This window comes from Eleutherodactylus coqui, chromosome 2 (assembly GCF_035609145.1).
Source record: "Eleutherodactylus coqui strain aEleCoq1 chromosome 2, aEleCoq1.hap1, whole genome shotgun sequence".
Taxonomy (NCBI): Eukaryota; Metazoa; Chordata; class Amphibia; order Anura; family Eleutherodactylidae; genus Eleutherodactylus; species Eleutherodactylus coqui.
Window position 1 is genome coordinate 335,427,332 of NC_089838.1, and position 15,734 is coordinate 335,443,065.

The following is a 15,734-nucleotide window of genomic DNA, read 5'->3' on the forward strand; positions in this document are numbered from 1 at the left end:
AGATGTTTTCAGGATGAAAATAGTGAATTAGTTAAAAAATGTTGAGAAAGATGAACTTTTAAATTCTTATTTTGCATTTGTTTTCTCTCAGAAAGTGAATGCAGCAGCATCTGATCTTCCTTGTGGTATTGGGGAAAAAAAAGAATGCAGGCTATCTGTGAGCAGAGAGATGTTGAGGAAACACTTAGCTAACTTAAGTCAATTTAAGTCTCCAGTTCCTGATCAATTACATCCTAGGATACTAAAGGAAGCAGCGGAGGTAATTGCTGAAACACTCACCATAATCTTTAAAAAATTCCTGGAGAACAGAAGTCCCAGAAGATTGGAGAAGAGCAAATGTTGTCCCCAGCTTCAAAAAAGGGAAGAAGGTGGATCCAGGAAACTACAGGCCTGTGAGCCTGACTTATATACCAGGAAAGATCTTTGACCAAATTATTAAACAGCATGTATGCAAGTACTTGGATGAGAATGGAGTAATTACCCAGAGCCAGCATGGGTCTGTAACAAACAAGTCATGCCAAACTAATCTAATTTCCTTCTATGACAGAATTACCAATTGGGTTGATCAGGGAAATGCGGTGGATATAGTATATCTTGACATTGGTAAAGCATTTGACAAAGTCAAAACATTAAATGTTCTGTGTGGAGCAAATAGTGTTTTTTCTAACTGATACTCCTGGACCTTTTTGCTGTTCAACCTACATATTTTTCGGAAAGTTTCTCATACGATCCTTATTGAACAAAATTACCAAATATGGGATTGACAAGGCAACTGTTAGGTAGATTCACAACTGGCTAAATGATCGTACTCAAAAAGTGGTCATAAATGGCTGCACATCCAAGTGGAAGAATGTATCAAGTGGGGAACCACAAGACTCTGTCCTAGGCCCAGTGTTGTTCAACATTTTTATAAATGATCTGGAGGAGGGAATTGATGGGAAAATTATCAATTTTGCCGACGACACAAAGCTAGGAGGGATAGCTAAAACTGGATAAGAGAAAGATGATTCAAAATGACCTGGACAAACCAAAACAGTGGGTGGCATAATGGTATTTAACTAGGAGAATTGCAAAGTACTTGTTACGTCCATATGGGGCACTAAAGTGCCACACCTCCGCAGGGATGCAAGATGGTGTCCTAATAAAACCGCAAAATCTCTCATCATGTTGCATAGACCAAAGGAAACTGAACAACAAGTGTCCATGGAAAGATGGAAGGACACCTATCCCTACCTAAAAGCAAGGTGATTGTCCCGGTAAGGACAGCCATCCTGTCTTTATCTGGAACCTGGCTATCCCTGATTAGGAACCTGGAGATATGCACAAACCACAGGACATGACACTGTTCACACACATTAAACACAGAACACGACAGTTCACACCTTATGTCTGGCCACCTGCACAGACATACAAAACACATCGCTGTTCACACCAACACACAGGGTTATGAATACTACATAGAACAGGAACTCCACCCAGAACTCACATGGATATAGATAGTAAACCATAGCCAGTCCAAGTGTCCTTACACCAATTGGATAGAGAGTCAGCTACCATGCTGACAAACAGGGAACAATGTCAGGCATCACCCACCTGACACACACATAAGACATCAGATGTCTGGAGGCCACACTTGTAAAGGGATAGGGAGAAACCTGTGGGTGTATGCACCTGTGCGGTCACAATACCACACACTACTCGATGCAAATACCCCAGAACTCAAGGAGGGAAGGGACAACAGGTGTTCAAACTATCCTCAGGGTAGGTGAGAGACACTTCAGACAAGCATGCATAACACCATCTCTGAGTGGGATTTACACAGAGTAAAGCACTAAAATGACCAGCATCTACTACCAAGAGATCCTTATGTGAAGCAGACCAGAGGGAATTGGCTTGGGAAGAATGCCACACCCAGACAGCTCAATTAACCCTCACCTGTGAAGCTGTGCTCATGGAAACCCGTAGAACCACAGGTCCCAGATGCACAACCTAACAGTACCACATCTGAGCAAGAAAAATGAAAGCAGTACATTCAAAATGGGAAGAATTGAGCTAAGCAGTGGCACATGTGACAAAAACTTTGGTATGCTAATAGATCATAGACTGAACATAAGTCAACAGTGTGATGCAGTAGCAAAAAAGACAATTCTGAGATGTAATAAGAGAAGCATAGAATCTAGATCACGTGAGGTAATTAAGCTCCTCTACTCTTCCTTGGTAAGATCTAATCTGGAATACTGTGTCCAGTTCTGGGCACTCCAATTTTAAAAAAAGACCTCAACAAATTGGAATACGTTTAGAGAAGTGTTACCAAGATGGTGAGCGGTCTGCAAATCATGTCCTATGAGAAACGGTCAAAGGATCTGGGAATGTTTAGCTTGTAGAAGAGAAGGTTGAGAGGAGACTTAATACCTGTCTACAAATATCTGAAGGGCTGTCACAGTGCAGAGGGATCAGCCTTATTCTCATCTGCAGAAGGAAAGACTAGAAGCAATGATATGAAACTAAAAGAGAGGAGACACAGATTAGATATTAGAAAAACTTTCTGACAGTGAGGGTGATCAATGAATGGAACAGGTTACCATGGAAGGTGGTGAGTCTCCAAACGGAGGCTGGGCAGACAGTTGTCTGGGATGATTTAGTGAATCCTGTATTGAGCACGGAGTTGGACCTGATGACCCTGGAAGTCTCTTCAAATTCTACAATTTTATGATTCTTAGTCAATGTATCTCCTCCTGCCCATTGTGTGGCTGGCCCATGATTTCTGCTGTAAAGTGTATCTCCGTGGCAAAAGCAAGATCTTTCAGAGTCATGTACAGACAAGAGCATAAAAAAAAAATCAGAAAATAAAAGCAGATTAGAAAATTGGAAATTGTACAAGAAAATATAGGAGGGTCTGCTGCTTGAGATCTTCAACTATCAGCTGTCTGAGGAGGCCACAGCACTCACATGAGCACTACGGCTTCATCTTTGGCTGACAACGTCATGTCCATTAGGCCTGAGAGCAGCTATACCACACAGAGCCACTATACAGTTTATGTTACTGTGCCTGATATTCATTGAAGCGGTATAGCACTCACCCAAGTGATGCTGTCACATCAGCTAACTGATTGTTATTTCTATTGGTTAAAGAAACCTCTTTCAGGGCACTGTTTGATGGACATAAAACTCTGCTGTTTGAATGTATATATTGTACCATATAGTCGTAAGAAGGGTGAGCAGTACCCCACTCCCTATCTTTCTTCAGTGGCTAAGCCCCTCTGATTGGTGACTCTGACTACTGCAATAGGCCCCACTTCCTGTCATCTGAGTGGCAGAGGAGAGGGAAGGTACAGGAGCTGCAAGCACCAGAAGTAGAATGCTTACAACACTGTTAGAAAGACCCCACCACTAGCCAGTCAGGGTGCAGCATCCTGGCAGCCAGCCCAGAGGGAACCACAGCAGCTCTTAATGTGGCAGAGGTCATTTCTCTATGCTGGCAAAGACCAAGAATCATGGAGAGGTCGAAAATTGGCAAAGGGCATGTAGCGTGATTGTAACTGTACTTATTCCCTCAGGATTGCGTTATGTTAAATCCCTGGCTAGGGTGGATGTCATGGGCTTGTTGGGAATAACCAAAATAGGTAATGCACTGTACAGTCTTAGTTATGGCACCAAATAGAATACAGTACAAGATGTTTCAATCCTCTCTAAGGTCTTGAACAGGAACACAAGTGATATGTATTTAATCATAAAAAGATAACATGCAATGGATCTGACATATTCCGAACAACACATCCCCATTTCCATCATGGCTTGAAGCTGGTGCCACACAAAAAAAATATTATATTTACGGAAAGTCTGGCATTTATTGGAGTTGTGCCCAACAGCACACAACTCCATTAGGTTAGAGTTTTTGTATATGGCTAAAGATTTTTCTTTCTTTTTTTTTTTTTTGCACTGCTGTACATTGTCTTCTCTCCTGTTTTGTTTCCACTTTGATGGGGTCCAAGCATATCCCATATTCAATCAGCTGATTGGCAGGGATCCCAAGCAGCAGAGCCCTGCTGATCAACTATTAATATTCTACCCTGACAAAAGGTCATCAATAGTTTAGTCCTGAAAACCCCTTTAATAAACAGCTGCTGTGACCAATAAATCCACTTAAGATTGTTGTGGATCTAAAGGCCCATTTAGAAGCAACAAATATCACTCAAAATTTACTCAAAAGCACAAGAGTCTTTGAATCCAAATAAAGATAAGCTCCTATCATTTATGATAGCCGCAGCAAAAGCCCAAATTCCCCTGTGCTGGGGAAAATCAAACCCCCCATCCATAGAGATGTGGAGAGACAAATTAATCCAAATTTACCAGTTCGAAAAACTACTCAGCTGGTCAAACTTCTCCCACACTTCCTTCATTAAAACATGGGCCCCATGGGAAAACACGCCACACTTGTCACAAGTCAAGGATAAACTATCTAAAACAAAAATATAAAAATGCACAATTCAATCCAGTGCGTTCCAAATTTCAGGCCTTAAACATTAAGGAGATTCTCTAAGTCAGTATAAGAAAGATTACCTGTACCGTTATACTACGTGAGTAAATTTTGGTGAAAGATGGAATTCAAGGTGTTTCATCTAATAAGAAAGCCACCAACTTATGTTTTTGGGGGTGGAAATGTGTAGATGGCCTCCATAGAAATACCATTTCTGGGGTAATTTTCAGATTGTGTGAGGACAACTTTCACAGCACCGCTTCGACTTCCTGCCAGAATTGAACCACCAGCGGACACTCCCACCAGATATGGATATATGAGCCAATGCAGTCATTGCACCTCCAGCATCTGTTGTGAGAGGCAGGTTTGTGTTCACACAACCACTGGGGTGTTCTATACCACCTCACCAGTAGCTTATAATGACTCCCTTGAGCCATTATACAAGGGGAGTGTCCGAATGCGGTACTTAAAGTCAACTTGATATCTCTAGCTGGAAGTGAAATGCGAAGATCCTTCTCCCATGAGATGAGAAAGACCGGTTTAGAAATGCTTGGCGGAGCAATGAAATTTATCCTGAGAAGTGCAATTTTCCTAACACTCGGATCCTTATTACCTGGAGTTTTCTCGATGGGAGTTAGGGGCCTAGTGGATTTATGAAGTCTGAGAGAATTTCTAAACACCCTGTCAAGATGTGTCTTATGTAAAAAGGAGAAAGTTTGATTTGGCAGGAGAACACAAATAATATCTTCTGGGTTCAAATGTGCTAAGGCTTGTAAATCTCTTATCTGTAACTTTTCTAACTTCATCCAAAGGTTTCCAGTACAAGGGTCTCCCTCCAATCCCAGGAGTTTAAGTAGAAAACGTAAAGGAGTGGCTGAAGATGGGCTGGGGGCTAGGGATTCTCTCAAGTTGTCCCAGACCTCGCAGGGTCCATGAAACAAGGGGTTAAAATTTTTGGCTCTATATTCGTATTTTGCCGGGAACCACAGAACCTCGAAGAGGGTAGGGCTCTGGTCACCCAATGCAAGGGTTTGCAAAAGAGAATTCCTAGCCGGAACGGCCAATTCCATCCAATAATTTAGATGGGAGGCTCTATAGTAATCGTGGACCAAAAGTCAACTTTTGAGCGATAATCTTTGCATGTAAATGTGACCATCTTTCATTTTTCTGCCGAACTATGGATTTTAGATTGGCATGAAATCTATCATTCAGCAGAACCGCTGATAAGACAGACCACACACTGTGCTCTGCCCGTGGGACGCTGATAACAGATGATTACATTGTCTCAGCTGTCAGCCCAACGGCAGAACAAAGGGAATTTATTCTGAGAACAGCGGGTGGTCTGTTCCCTGCATACAGCTCCTGATGGCTTACATGCTACTAATTGGTACTAATAGGCATTAGTACTAAGTATTTGTTTATGCAAAAATTATCCCTCAAAAACCATCTTTTGAGAGATCATCTTTGTGTCTAAATCCACCTTTAATTGGTTGAGGAAAATAGAAAGGTTGTATATTTAGGGGGTAATTCTAAACTACTGATGACCTGTTTGTGTCCCCTCTTGGTTATATTGCCCCCTCTGTGGCTACCTTTAGGTTAACTACTCCCTCCTTGGCCCATTTTAGTTATGCTGACCTCCTGTGGCTCCCTTGTTATAGTGCCCTCCAATCCTCACTAAGTCCTCCATCAGTCCCATGTAAAAAACACATTCTCTGTCTATTCATCTCCTCAATTATAATCTCATTCAAAGGATGATCACTAGAGATGAGCAAACGTACTCGGTAAGGCCGATTTCGCAATCGAGCACCGCGATTTTCGAGTACTTCACTACTCGGGTGAAAAGTACTCGGGGGCGCTGTGGGTGAGCGGGGGGTTGCAGAGGGGAGTGGGGGGGGGGGAGAGGGAGAGAGAGAGGGCTCCCACCTGTTCCGCGCTGCTACCCCCCGCTCCACTACGTCACGCCCCGCTCCACTACGTCACGCCCCGCCCTACAGCGCCCCCGAGTACTTTTCACCCGAGTAGTGAAGTACTCAAAAATCGCGGTGCTCAATTGCGAAAGCGGCCTTACCGAGTACATTCGCTCATCTCTAATGATCACCCACTGACCATCCCAGCCTTGTGTGACGCAGAGTGCTAAGGCAGTAGAAATGCAGTCCTAAGTCCTCACTCACAACTTGAAGGTTGTGAGTTCAATCCCCCACATGATTCAGGTAGCCGGCTCAAGGTTGACTCAGCCTTCCTTCCTTCTGAGGGCGGTAAAATGAGCACCCGGCTTGGTGGAGGGTAAGAAATAAATTACCTGAAAGCACTACAGACAGTCCCACACTTTCTCTCTTACAGCAACTTCTCCTATAGTCCCATGTAAAAATTCATATCTCAGCCCCTCCACATACCCCTCCAAAATATAGTCCTATATAAAACATATCTCCCTTCTCTTTCAGAAAATCTAATAAACAGTGGCAAGTAAAACGTCTATTGTTTTCTCCTCTGCCCAATCCAACATACAGTCCCATGTAAAACACATCTATTATACTTTCTCTCAAAAAATGTATGGTGCAAATCTAGCAAAGTTTAACTTGACTGTGATAACTTTCTGTGACTTTATCTTATACCTTTGGAATGCTGCTTTTCTCTTATATTCCCACAACAAAAGCCATTGTAAAGTAACTGAAAGGACAAATAAACGGCAACATAGAAAGTTATCATACTGCATTTTCAGTCAAGTATAACTTTTGCTACATTTGGAGAAGAGTAGTCCCAGGCTGTTATAAACATGTGAGGCCTTGACGCAATTGAGTTTAAAAATACACATAGAAAGTATTGTTCGGATATGTAATAACTGAGGCAACCAACAAGTGCAGTCAATGATTGTGAGATGGGGAGCATGGGCATTTATTTGGATCCTTGATACAACCTCAATATCTTCTTACTCTTTTCTCACCATTCAGACACATCTGAATCCTATAAAAGATTGCATATTCTTACAGGATAAGTGTATGATCCAATACATGTACTGTATGATGTATATATGATTCAATGTATGTACCATATGATGTGTATACGATCCAATGTGTGTACTGTATGATTTGTATATGATGCAATGTACTGTATGATGCCTGTATGATCCAATATATGTACTGTATGATGTTTACATGATACAGTGTTACATTTAATTCAAACCTCTCAATCTTCTAACAATTTGTTGAAGAGTTCTCCTGATCTCCGGATTCCTCAGACTGTATATGATAGGATTCATCATCGGAGACACCACAAGGTACAACAGAGACTTAAACTTGTTCATGCTTAATGAGTTGTCATCCAATGGTGGTGAATAAATCATCATGATTGTTCCATAGTAGGTACACACAGTGGCGAGATGGGAGCTGCAGGTGGAGAAGGCTTTTCTCCGTCCACCGGTGGATGGAAGAGTCATTATGGTGAAGAAGATGCAGATATAGCTTATAATAATGAGAGCAAAAGGGCTGAAGACCACTACAATAGACATGATGAAATCTACCAAAAGTAACAGGGAAGCATCTGATCTAGATAATTTAACCAATGGGCCGATGTCACAGAAGAAATGGTCAATGCCATTCTGACCACAAAACTCCAGCTGCAAAACTAAAAAGATCTCAAAGGATACAAAAAAGATCAAGGACCAGGAGCCAAAAACCATCTTGAGGCAAAGCTGAGGGTGCATCCTGGAATTGTATCGAATTGGACAGCAAATGGCCAAGTATCGATCATAGGACATTACAGCAATGAGAAAACACTGGACAAACCCGAAGAGGAAGAAAAGATAGAGCTGGACCATGCAACCACTCACTGATACTCTCTTCTCTTCTAATACTATTACATCTAACATCATGGGTATGATGGTCGTGCTGATGAGGATGTCGGCTACAGCTAGATGTTTGAGGAAGATGAACATTGGGATATTGAGGTGGTCTTTGGTGGACACCAAAACTATAATGAGAAGGTTTCCAGTCAGGATCACTAGGTAAGAGAAGAGGATAACTATGAACAGTAGAAACTTGTATTTATATAGACCTCTAAACCCCAGGAGCAGAAACTCAGTGACTTCAGTTTGGTTGCCCTCACACATTTCTGGTAAGGAAGACAGACGATGCAGGTTGGAGCCTTTTCTGCTAGAAGAAAATAAAGGATGTGGGTATTAATAGAGCGCCATCAGCTATATAGCGAAAAAATTATGCCAACCGCATTGCAAATTAGGTTTGCTTGTCAAATTTATAAATTTCCAGCTTTCTGAAAAAAAAAAAGAAATTAGGCAAGAACAATTTATAGAGCTCAGCTCAACTAACATATCACGTGGTTTCTCCAAATTCAACATAAAATGCCACTTTTTATGACTACTGCACAGAACGTTAAGAGAAGAGATCATTGCCTTGTACAAATAAGGACAAAGATACAAAAGCCTAACACAGACTATTCCTAGAGATACAGTTGGAAACAGTTCACAAGTTCAAAGTTAGAGGAACATTGACTATACTACCTGGATGTGGGAGAAAGAGGAATCTATTTCCGGCTGCCACAAGATGCTTAAAGAGTGAAATGGTCAAAAACCTTTGAGTGATGGCAAAAGACCTGCAGCAAGATTTGGTGGCAGCAGGCACTGAGCATTTTGTCTGGCACAGTAAAGACTTTTTACACAGGAAAACAAATCGTTCAGATTCCTGCGAACCAGTGATAATCTTAACAGTTGTCGTTCGGTCTAAACGCACGCACCGACTGAACGATGAACTATTGGTTCACTTATCATTCAGTTTATGCATGCATGAAAACTTAGAGACTATCGGCCCATGTAAACAGTTATACATCTACTGTATGTAAAAACACAGGAACAATCATCACTGGGACAAGCTATCGGACATCTGTGGCCAACAGGTTGTCCCATATGAAAGGGCTCTAAGGTGCATATTAAGCACTGAAAGTCTTCATACCCCTATTCCAAGACACCCTACTAACCCAAAAGTACAAGAAAAGTAATCTCCAATATGCTCAAAACTATATATATATAACTACTAAAGTTTTTTGATTCTGTTCTGTGGAGTGATGGAACTTTTCGGGCCTGTGGAACTGGAGTGTATCTTGAGGAGGACGAATGAAGTAGATAAAAACAGCAAAGGTTGAGACAGAAAGGCTTATTGCCAAGGAGAGTAAAACTAAGGCCAAACTCACACAAACAGGTCAGGTTCCGCATGCAGATTTCTGCAGCAGAAGAGCTGCGATTATTTATGGAAAGTAATTGCAATTTATCGTGGAAGATCGTGGATGGGAGCATTTTTCTGCATGGATGTAAGCTATGCACAGCGTATCGTCAGTGCAAAAGAAAGCTCTCTCCCCTGTAGCTGGAATTCTGGCCCTTTTTTCTCTAAAGTTGCGAGCATTTCCGCCGCTCATATGCAATGTTGCGCATCATTACTAGTAGGGATTCACAGGGGTCAAAATTAGAATCATAGAATGGTAGAGTTAGAAGGGACCTCCAGGGTCCTCGGGTCCAACCCCCTGCTCAGAGCAGGATCACTATATAATCCCAGACGCATGACTGTCCGTCCTCTGTTTGAAGACTTCCATGGAAGGAGAACTTCCCAACTTCCATGGCAATCTGTTCCACTCATCGGTCGCTGTCAAAAAGTTTTATTTAATATTTAATCTGTCTCCTCCCTTTCGTCCCATTCTAGTCATCTTGAAAACCATTGGTGAGGAGGGTGGAACAGGATGTGTAGTGGCCCAGTACATGCTTTCCTGGCCCCCTCTAAAATGTCATGTGTTGATGCACTGTGCAAAAGTGTCTTGCACTCTGTTATGTGTATTGTACAGCTGCAGCAAATGAGAGGTTGATGTCTGGTGTGAGCTGACTGTCTGTAAATGTATCAATTTATGTCCTGTCATCTGATATGAGAAAGGTTATAAAATTGAGTGTTTGAGAGTGGGAAAGGGTCCGTCCATCTCTTCTGGAGTTTTAGTCAGTAGTTCCAGCTGCATAGGGGCACCTTTAGCCTTCATGTAGTGAAGCATGGAGGAGTAAGATCGGTTTTCCCAGCTTGCATGTGCATGTGAAGTGGAAGTAGTGAGCCCCACCTAAGGAGAGCGAGAGCAACCGTGAGTGAATGCTTGTCAAGGCCCAGTGCAGAGGTACCATAATTTCCTATGTGGCCACCCAGAGCTAGTGGATCACCACGTAGAGGTACTACTGTTCAAGTTTGTTAATTTCCTACACTGTCGTTGCTTTAAATTGTGCCTTGTCTTGTTGGGGATTGCCAAGTAAAGTTGTTCCAGGCCCTGACCGTTCCCGGAGTCTTAAGGTACTCTATCACTATCTGTGGCTCAATTTTTTCTCTGCCGATGTTTATACCAGTGGGTACCGGAATAGTGTCGTCATCTGTGACGAACTCTTTCCCAGTTCTACCATTTATTGGGCATACCTATCCTAGGGGTGTCTGGAAGAGGCCCAGCGATGCCCTGGCCTTGGCTGCATGCATCCCTCCTGGAGGGAGCGTGGTAAGTGCCGCCATGACAAGCCAGCATGTTGCCCTCCCAGCTCCTCAGCGTATGCCATGTGTCCGGGGTCACCCTACGGGATGCTGCAGTTGTACTAGATGGATATATGTTTTTTTCTTAGCCTAACATACTATGTTACTATGATGAAGCAGATACCCCACCTAGAGTAAAGAATAATGTTGGCTCAGTGCTTTGCTTCCTCCTACACTGGAAACCTACAGCATGTGGAGGGCAAGAAAGATTCAATCAAGTATCATAGGAGAAAGCATCATGCCTTTGGTAATGAAGATGAAGTTTAGGTATCACTGGACCTTCCAACAGGGTAACAATTCAAAGCATACCTCAAAGTCCACCAAGGGTTGGTTTCAGAAGAAGTCCTGGAAGATTCTGGAGTGGCATCACAGACACTTGACTTGAACCCAATAGAACATCTTTGGTGAGATATAAAGACAAACCCCAGAATATTAGTGAACTGAAGGTCATTGTCCATAAGGAATGGGCTAAGATTCCTCAGGAACATTGAGAGAAGCAGCTTTCTTGATATGCATCACATCACAAACAGGTCAAAAAAACAAATGGTGCTCTACCAAGTGCTAAATATGTTTATCATTAAGGGGTTGCATAATTCTGAGACTGTTTGACTGCTTTTTTGCAAACAACTGAAAGTTTGTAAATTTGCCAAATAAACCTACCGTATATACTCGAGTATTAGCTGACCTGAGTATAAGCCAAGTCAATAAGTTTTACCACAAAAAACTGGTAAAACTTATTGACTCGAGTATAAGCCTAGCTATACTCCAGTACATACTAGGTAAAGAAAAAATGCAATACTCACCTCCCAGCTGGCGTCTGTCCCTGGCGCGATAGTCTCCCCGGCGTTACGGCAAGCTGCTTGAGAATTCTCCCTGCTGTCATCTCCCTGCTTGGCTTTAAATTCCCCCACCGTCAGCGCTGTGTAAGTAAGTGCTGTGATTGGATCACGCGCCAGCCAATCACAATTGGCGCTCGATAAACCAATCACAGCCATTCAGTGATGTCATCCACTGAATGGCTGTGAATGATTGAGCAACGGCTGTGATTGCCTGTCTCTCGATCCAATCACAGCACTTACCTACACGTGCTGATGGTGGGGGAATTCAAAGCCTAGCAGGGAGATGACAGCGGGGAGAAGTCTCAAGCAGCTTGCCGCACCGCCGGGTAGAGCATCGCGTCGGGAACACAGACGCCGGCTGGGAAGTGTGTTTCACGTGTTTTTTGTTGTTGTTTTTTTTTTTTTTACTTCACTCGAGTATAAGTCGAGGGGGGCTTTTTCAGCATAAAAAAAATATGCTGAAAAACTAGGCTTATGCTCGAGTACATATGGTAATTTGAATGGGGCTTGAAGATTTGTAAATGCAGTTGGAAGAAACAGGAAGTATTGTTGAATTCTTGCAGGCGGGGGCATAACAAGAACCCTATGTGCCCCAAAGCAAGCTTTTGACCACCCCCACTACCTCATGTCTGGGTCCACACAGGGGCTGATTTGCAGTATAATAGCTGCAACGGGAATTGCGCTGCAGATCAGCCGTGGAAGGCCAGCCTCCAAAATTGCAGCATTTGGTGCAGGTTTTGAAGTGGGTTTTATTGTGAATTCCTGTGTGGAATTTACCTCCTCATTGAGAACAGAGACAGCTATAAAATTGACATGCTGCGGAATTGAATTCCACTCTGCAAGCCAATTTCAGCACGGGTTTTGTGCGGATTTTTTTTGCAGTTTGTGGACCAGATTTTTAAAATCTCATCCACTTTACTGCTACTGTAAGTGCTGCAGAGGGTCCGCAAGGAAATTCCCTTGCAAATCCTCCATGTGAACCCCACCTTACGGTAAGTTCCAGGCTGGAGCGGAGATAAGGAGGTTATGTCGGTGATCACCTCCTTGAACAGGTCCTGACAATTATAAGACAACCAGTGACATCTCCCTCCCTATTGATCCTTTGTGTGGAGAATCCCTGACTACAATCTCCAAGAATAAGATCATCATGATGTAATTTCTCTAATGAACGTTTCATTATTGGAATCACCTCAGAGCCTTTAAAGAGAAAGTGTCATCAGAAAATGACCTGTTGTATAAATGAGCTTTTTATATTAAACATATTTTTGAGAACCTTTGGTGATTTTTTTTGTAATTTTCACAATCTATATTTAAAATTAAAAATTCTAACATCCTGCAAAACAGGAAAGCATACATTTGGCAGGAACCTTGCTACACTCATCAGGAGAGAGACATAATCGGCATTTACTATAGGCTGCCTGGACAAGCAGAAGATATGGGGAAACTCTTTCTACATCAGATGGCCAAGCTCTCAAAATGTATGACAACATTATCATGGGAGATTTTACTGATCCAGAATTCTCATTAACTAGTGAGCTCCCCAGAGGTTCCAACAAAGATGGCACCGGCCACATGTCTCCTGGACAGTAACAGCAGCCCTCCACAGAGACATGGAGGAGAGCCCTCTGCACAAGGAGTAACTGCAAACATGAAGGAACACTGTGCAGCCACCTAACAAGGTGAAACCATGGCACATAATTACATGCAATCTCCCTCAGGCACACGGGCTAAACACAGACCCAAAAGGGGAAGATAAAATCACGGCAGGTTTTACCCCTTCTAATGCCTGCTGAGACTTCCCAGCCTCTATCAGAAACAGCAGATAATTACATGGAAGTCCAGCTAAACAAAGACTAATAATCCCTTTACTATAGATGAAGTTCAAAAAAACATAAAAAGATCCAAGCTGGGGCTTTACTTTTTCTGTTTTGGAGAAGCTTGAATTAGAAAAAAACTATTTTAAAGGCTATACAAGCCTTGTATACTTCCCCTTCAGTTCAGGTTCTGGTGAACGGAACTCTACCCCCTTTAGAATAACTAATGGTACCAGACAGGGGTGCCCCCTTTGTCCATTATTATTCGTAATGACAATAGAACCCATGACAGAGTTGATCAGATCCTACCCTTCCATCCAAGGTATTCACATCGGATTGCGTCTTTTTGCTGATTACATTATTAATATTATAACTAACCCATTGGAATCCTTGAGAACAGTTTCTGGAGTTCTACAAGAATTTGAGAAAATCTCATACTACAAAATCAACCCCAATAAATGCCAATTACTAGGCCCGTTTATTCCAAATGACCTACAAAAAAATATCCAGACCGAATTCCCATACTAATGGGTGCATGACAACATTCCCTATCTAGGAACTAAATTTTATTTTCCCCTGTCACAATTAGCTGCTAATAATTTCTCCCTTTTATTCAATGATTTTGAAAAAAAATAATTAAAGGCCAATGCCAAAACAGAGCCATCATGACTAGGATGAGTGGAGCTTTACAAGATGATTATGCTTCCCAATATCTTATACGTCTTCCACATCTTAATCGTCCCAGTTCATCAATCTATTTTATAGAAACTTCAACACTAGAGCTGAGTGAGCACCCAAATGTTTGGGTGCTCGTTGCTTGAGTCGAACTTTAAGTAATACTCGAGAACTCGTTTCGAGTAACGAACCCCATTGAAGTCAATGGGCGACTCGAGCTTTTTTGTATGGGACCGATGCTCCGCATAGCTGATGACTTGTCAAACACCAGAAAACATCAGAAAGTCATGGAAACACCACAGAAATAGATAGGGAAGGGCAGGGGCAGCATGCATGGCTGCATCTGAGGCTCCCAGGTCCCACTATTAAGCCAAAATGGGGGCAAGAGTCTGGCGTCACCCCACTAACAATTTTTACTCCGGACAAACCCTCATTAGCAAGGCACACCTTAGCTAAGCACCACACTACCTCCAACCAAGGACAATCACTGCCTGCGGGTGACACCGCTGTCTCTTCCCCTGAGTTACATTCTGGCATTGCTGTCCAACCCCGCCGCACGATCCTGCGTTCACAGTGCACCCAAAAGTTTCCCTGCGCAGCGTTCAGCTACCCTCATGCCACACGCTGGCTTCATACCCACACCACCCTCATGTCTATTTATAAGTGTGTACTGGATGAGGAGAAACCGGAGGCAAACACTGCAGAAGGTTTGTTACGTGTGCTGCTGGGATCTGTTGTACTATTTACTCCTAGCAGCACAGCTACAGGTGGTTGAAGATTAATTGAGCTGGCTGGGTGTGGTACTTCCTGCTAGCCAATCTCCTGGATCTATGCTCACATATAAACCCAGCTCGTGGTCAGTCTGGCTGGGTCCCCAGAGTAATCAATCATGTTCAGCTTGTTCCCACTCTGATCTGTGTTTGCAAGTAAGTCTGTGTTTTCTGCTTCCCTGAAGACTGTTTGGACACCTGTAGTCCTAGTCTGCAGAACATGCAGCCCCCCTTTTCCTTCCCCCTTTAAAGTGCAGCCTCCAAAGGTCTTATGTCTTATTCTGTGTGTCAGTTGCTGTAACTTGACACGTTTCCCTATGTCAGCTTGTGTAGTTGACTGTCTGTTCTGTGTGTCAGTTTGTGTAACTTGACATGGTTCACTATGGCAGCTTGTGTAGCTGACTGTCTATTCCCCCTGGTATGAGGACACATAGACTTGCTGTGAGTTTCATCTGTGCACATGTGAGTTCTGGGTGGAGTCTGTCTGGGTTTAATTATATGTTGCAGTTGGTTGTGTGCCCTGTGCTCTGTCCTGTTCTTGATGCAAGCTTGCTGTGTGATCTGTGTCTTGCTGGTTCATGTCCGTTTGTTCGTTTATATTCTGT

The 15,734-nt window shown here is 42.8% G+C and overlaps 1 protein-coding gene across 1 annotated transcript; it reads right to left on the reverse strand.

Moving 5' to 3' along the window:
• Positions 1-7,646: 7,646 nt before the first annotated feature.
• On the reverse strand, positions 7,647-8,582 carry LOC136610396 (olfactory receptor 5P81-like). The gene has a single exon (XM_066589627.1). The coding sequence runs from the start codon at positions 8,580-8,582 to the stop codon at positions 7,647-7,649; it is 936 nt and encodes a 311-aa protein (XP_066445724.1).
• Between the last annotated feature and the right edge of the window lie 7,152 nt (positions 8,583-15,734).

Coding starts and splice junctions, on each gene's coding strand:
- LOC136610396 (XM_066589627.1), bottom strand. CDS start 8,582: ATGTGTGAGGGCAACCAAACTGAAGTCACTGAGTTTCTGCTCCTGGGG.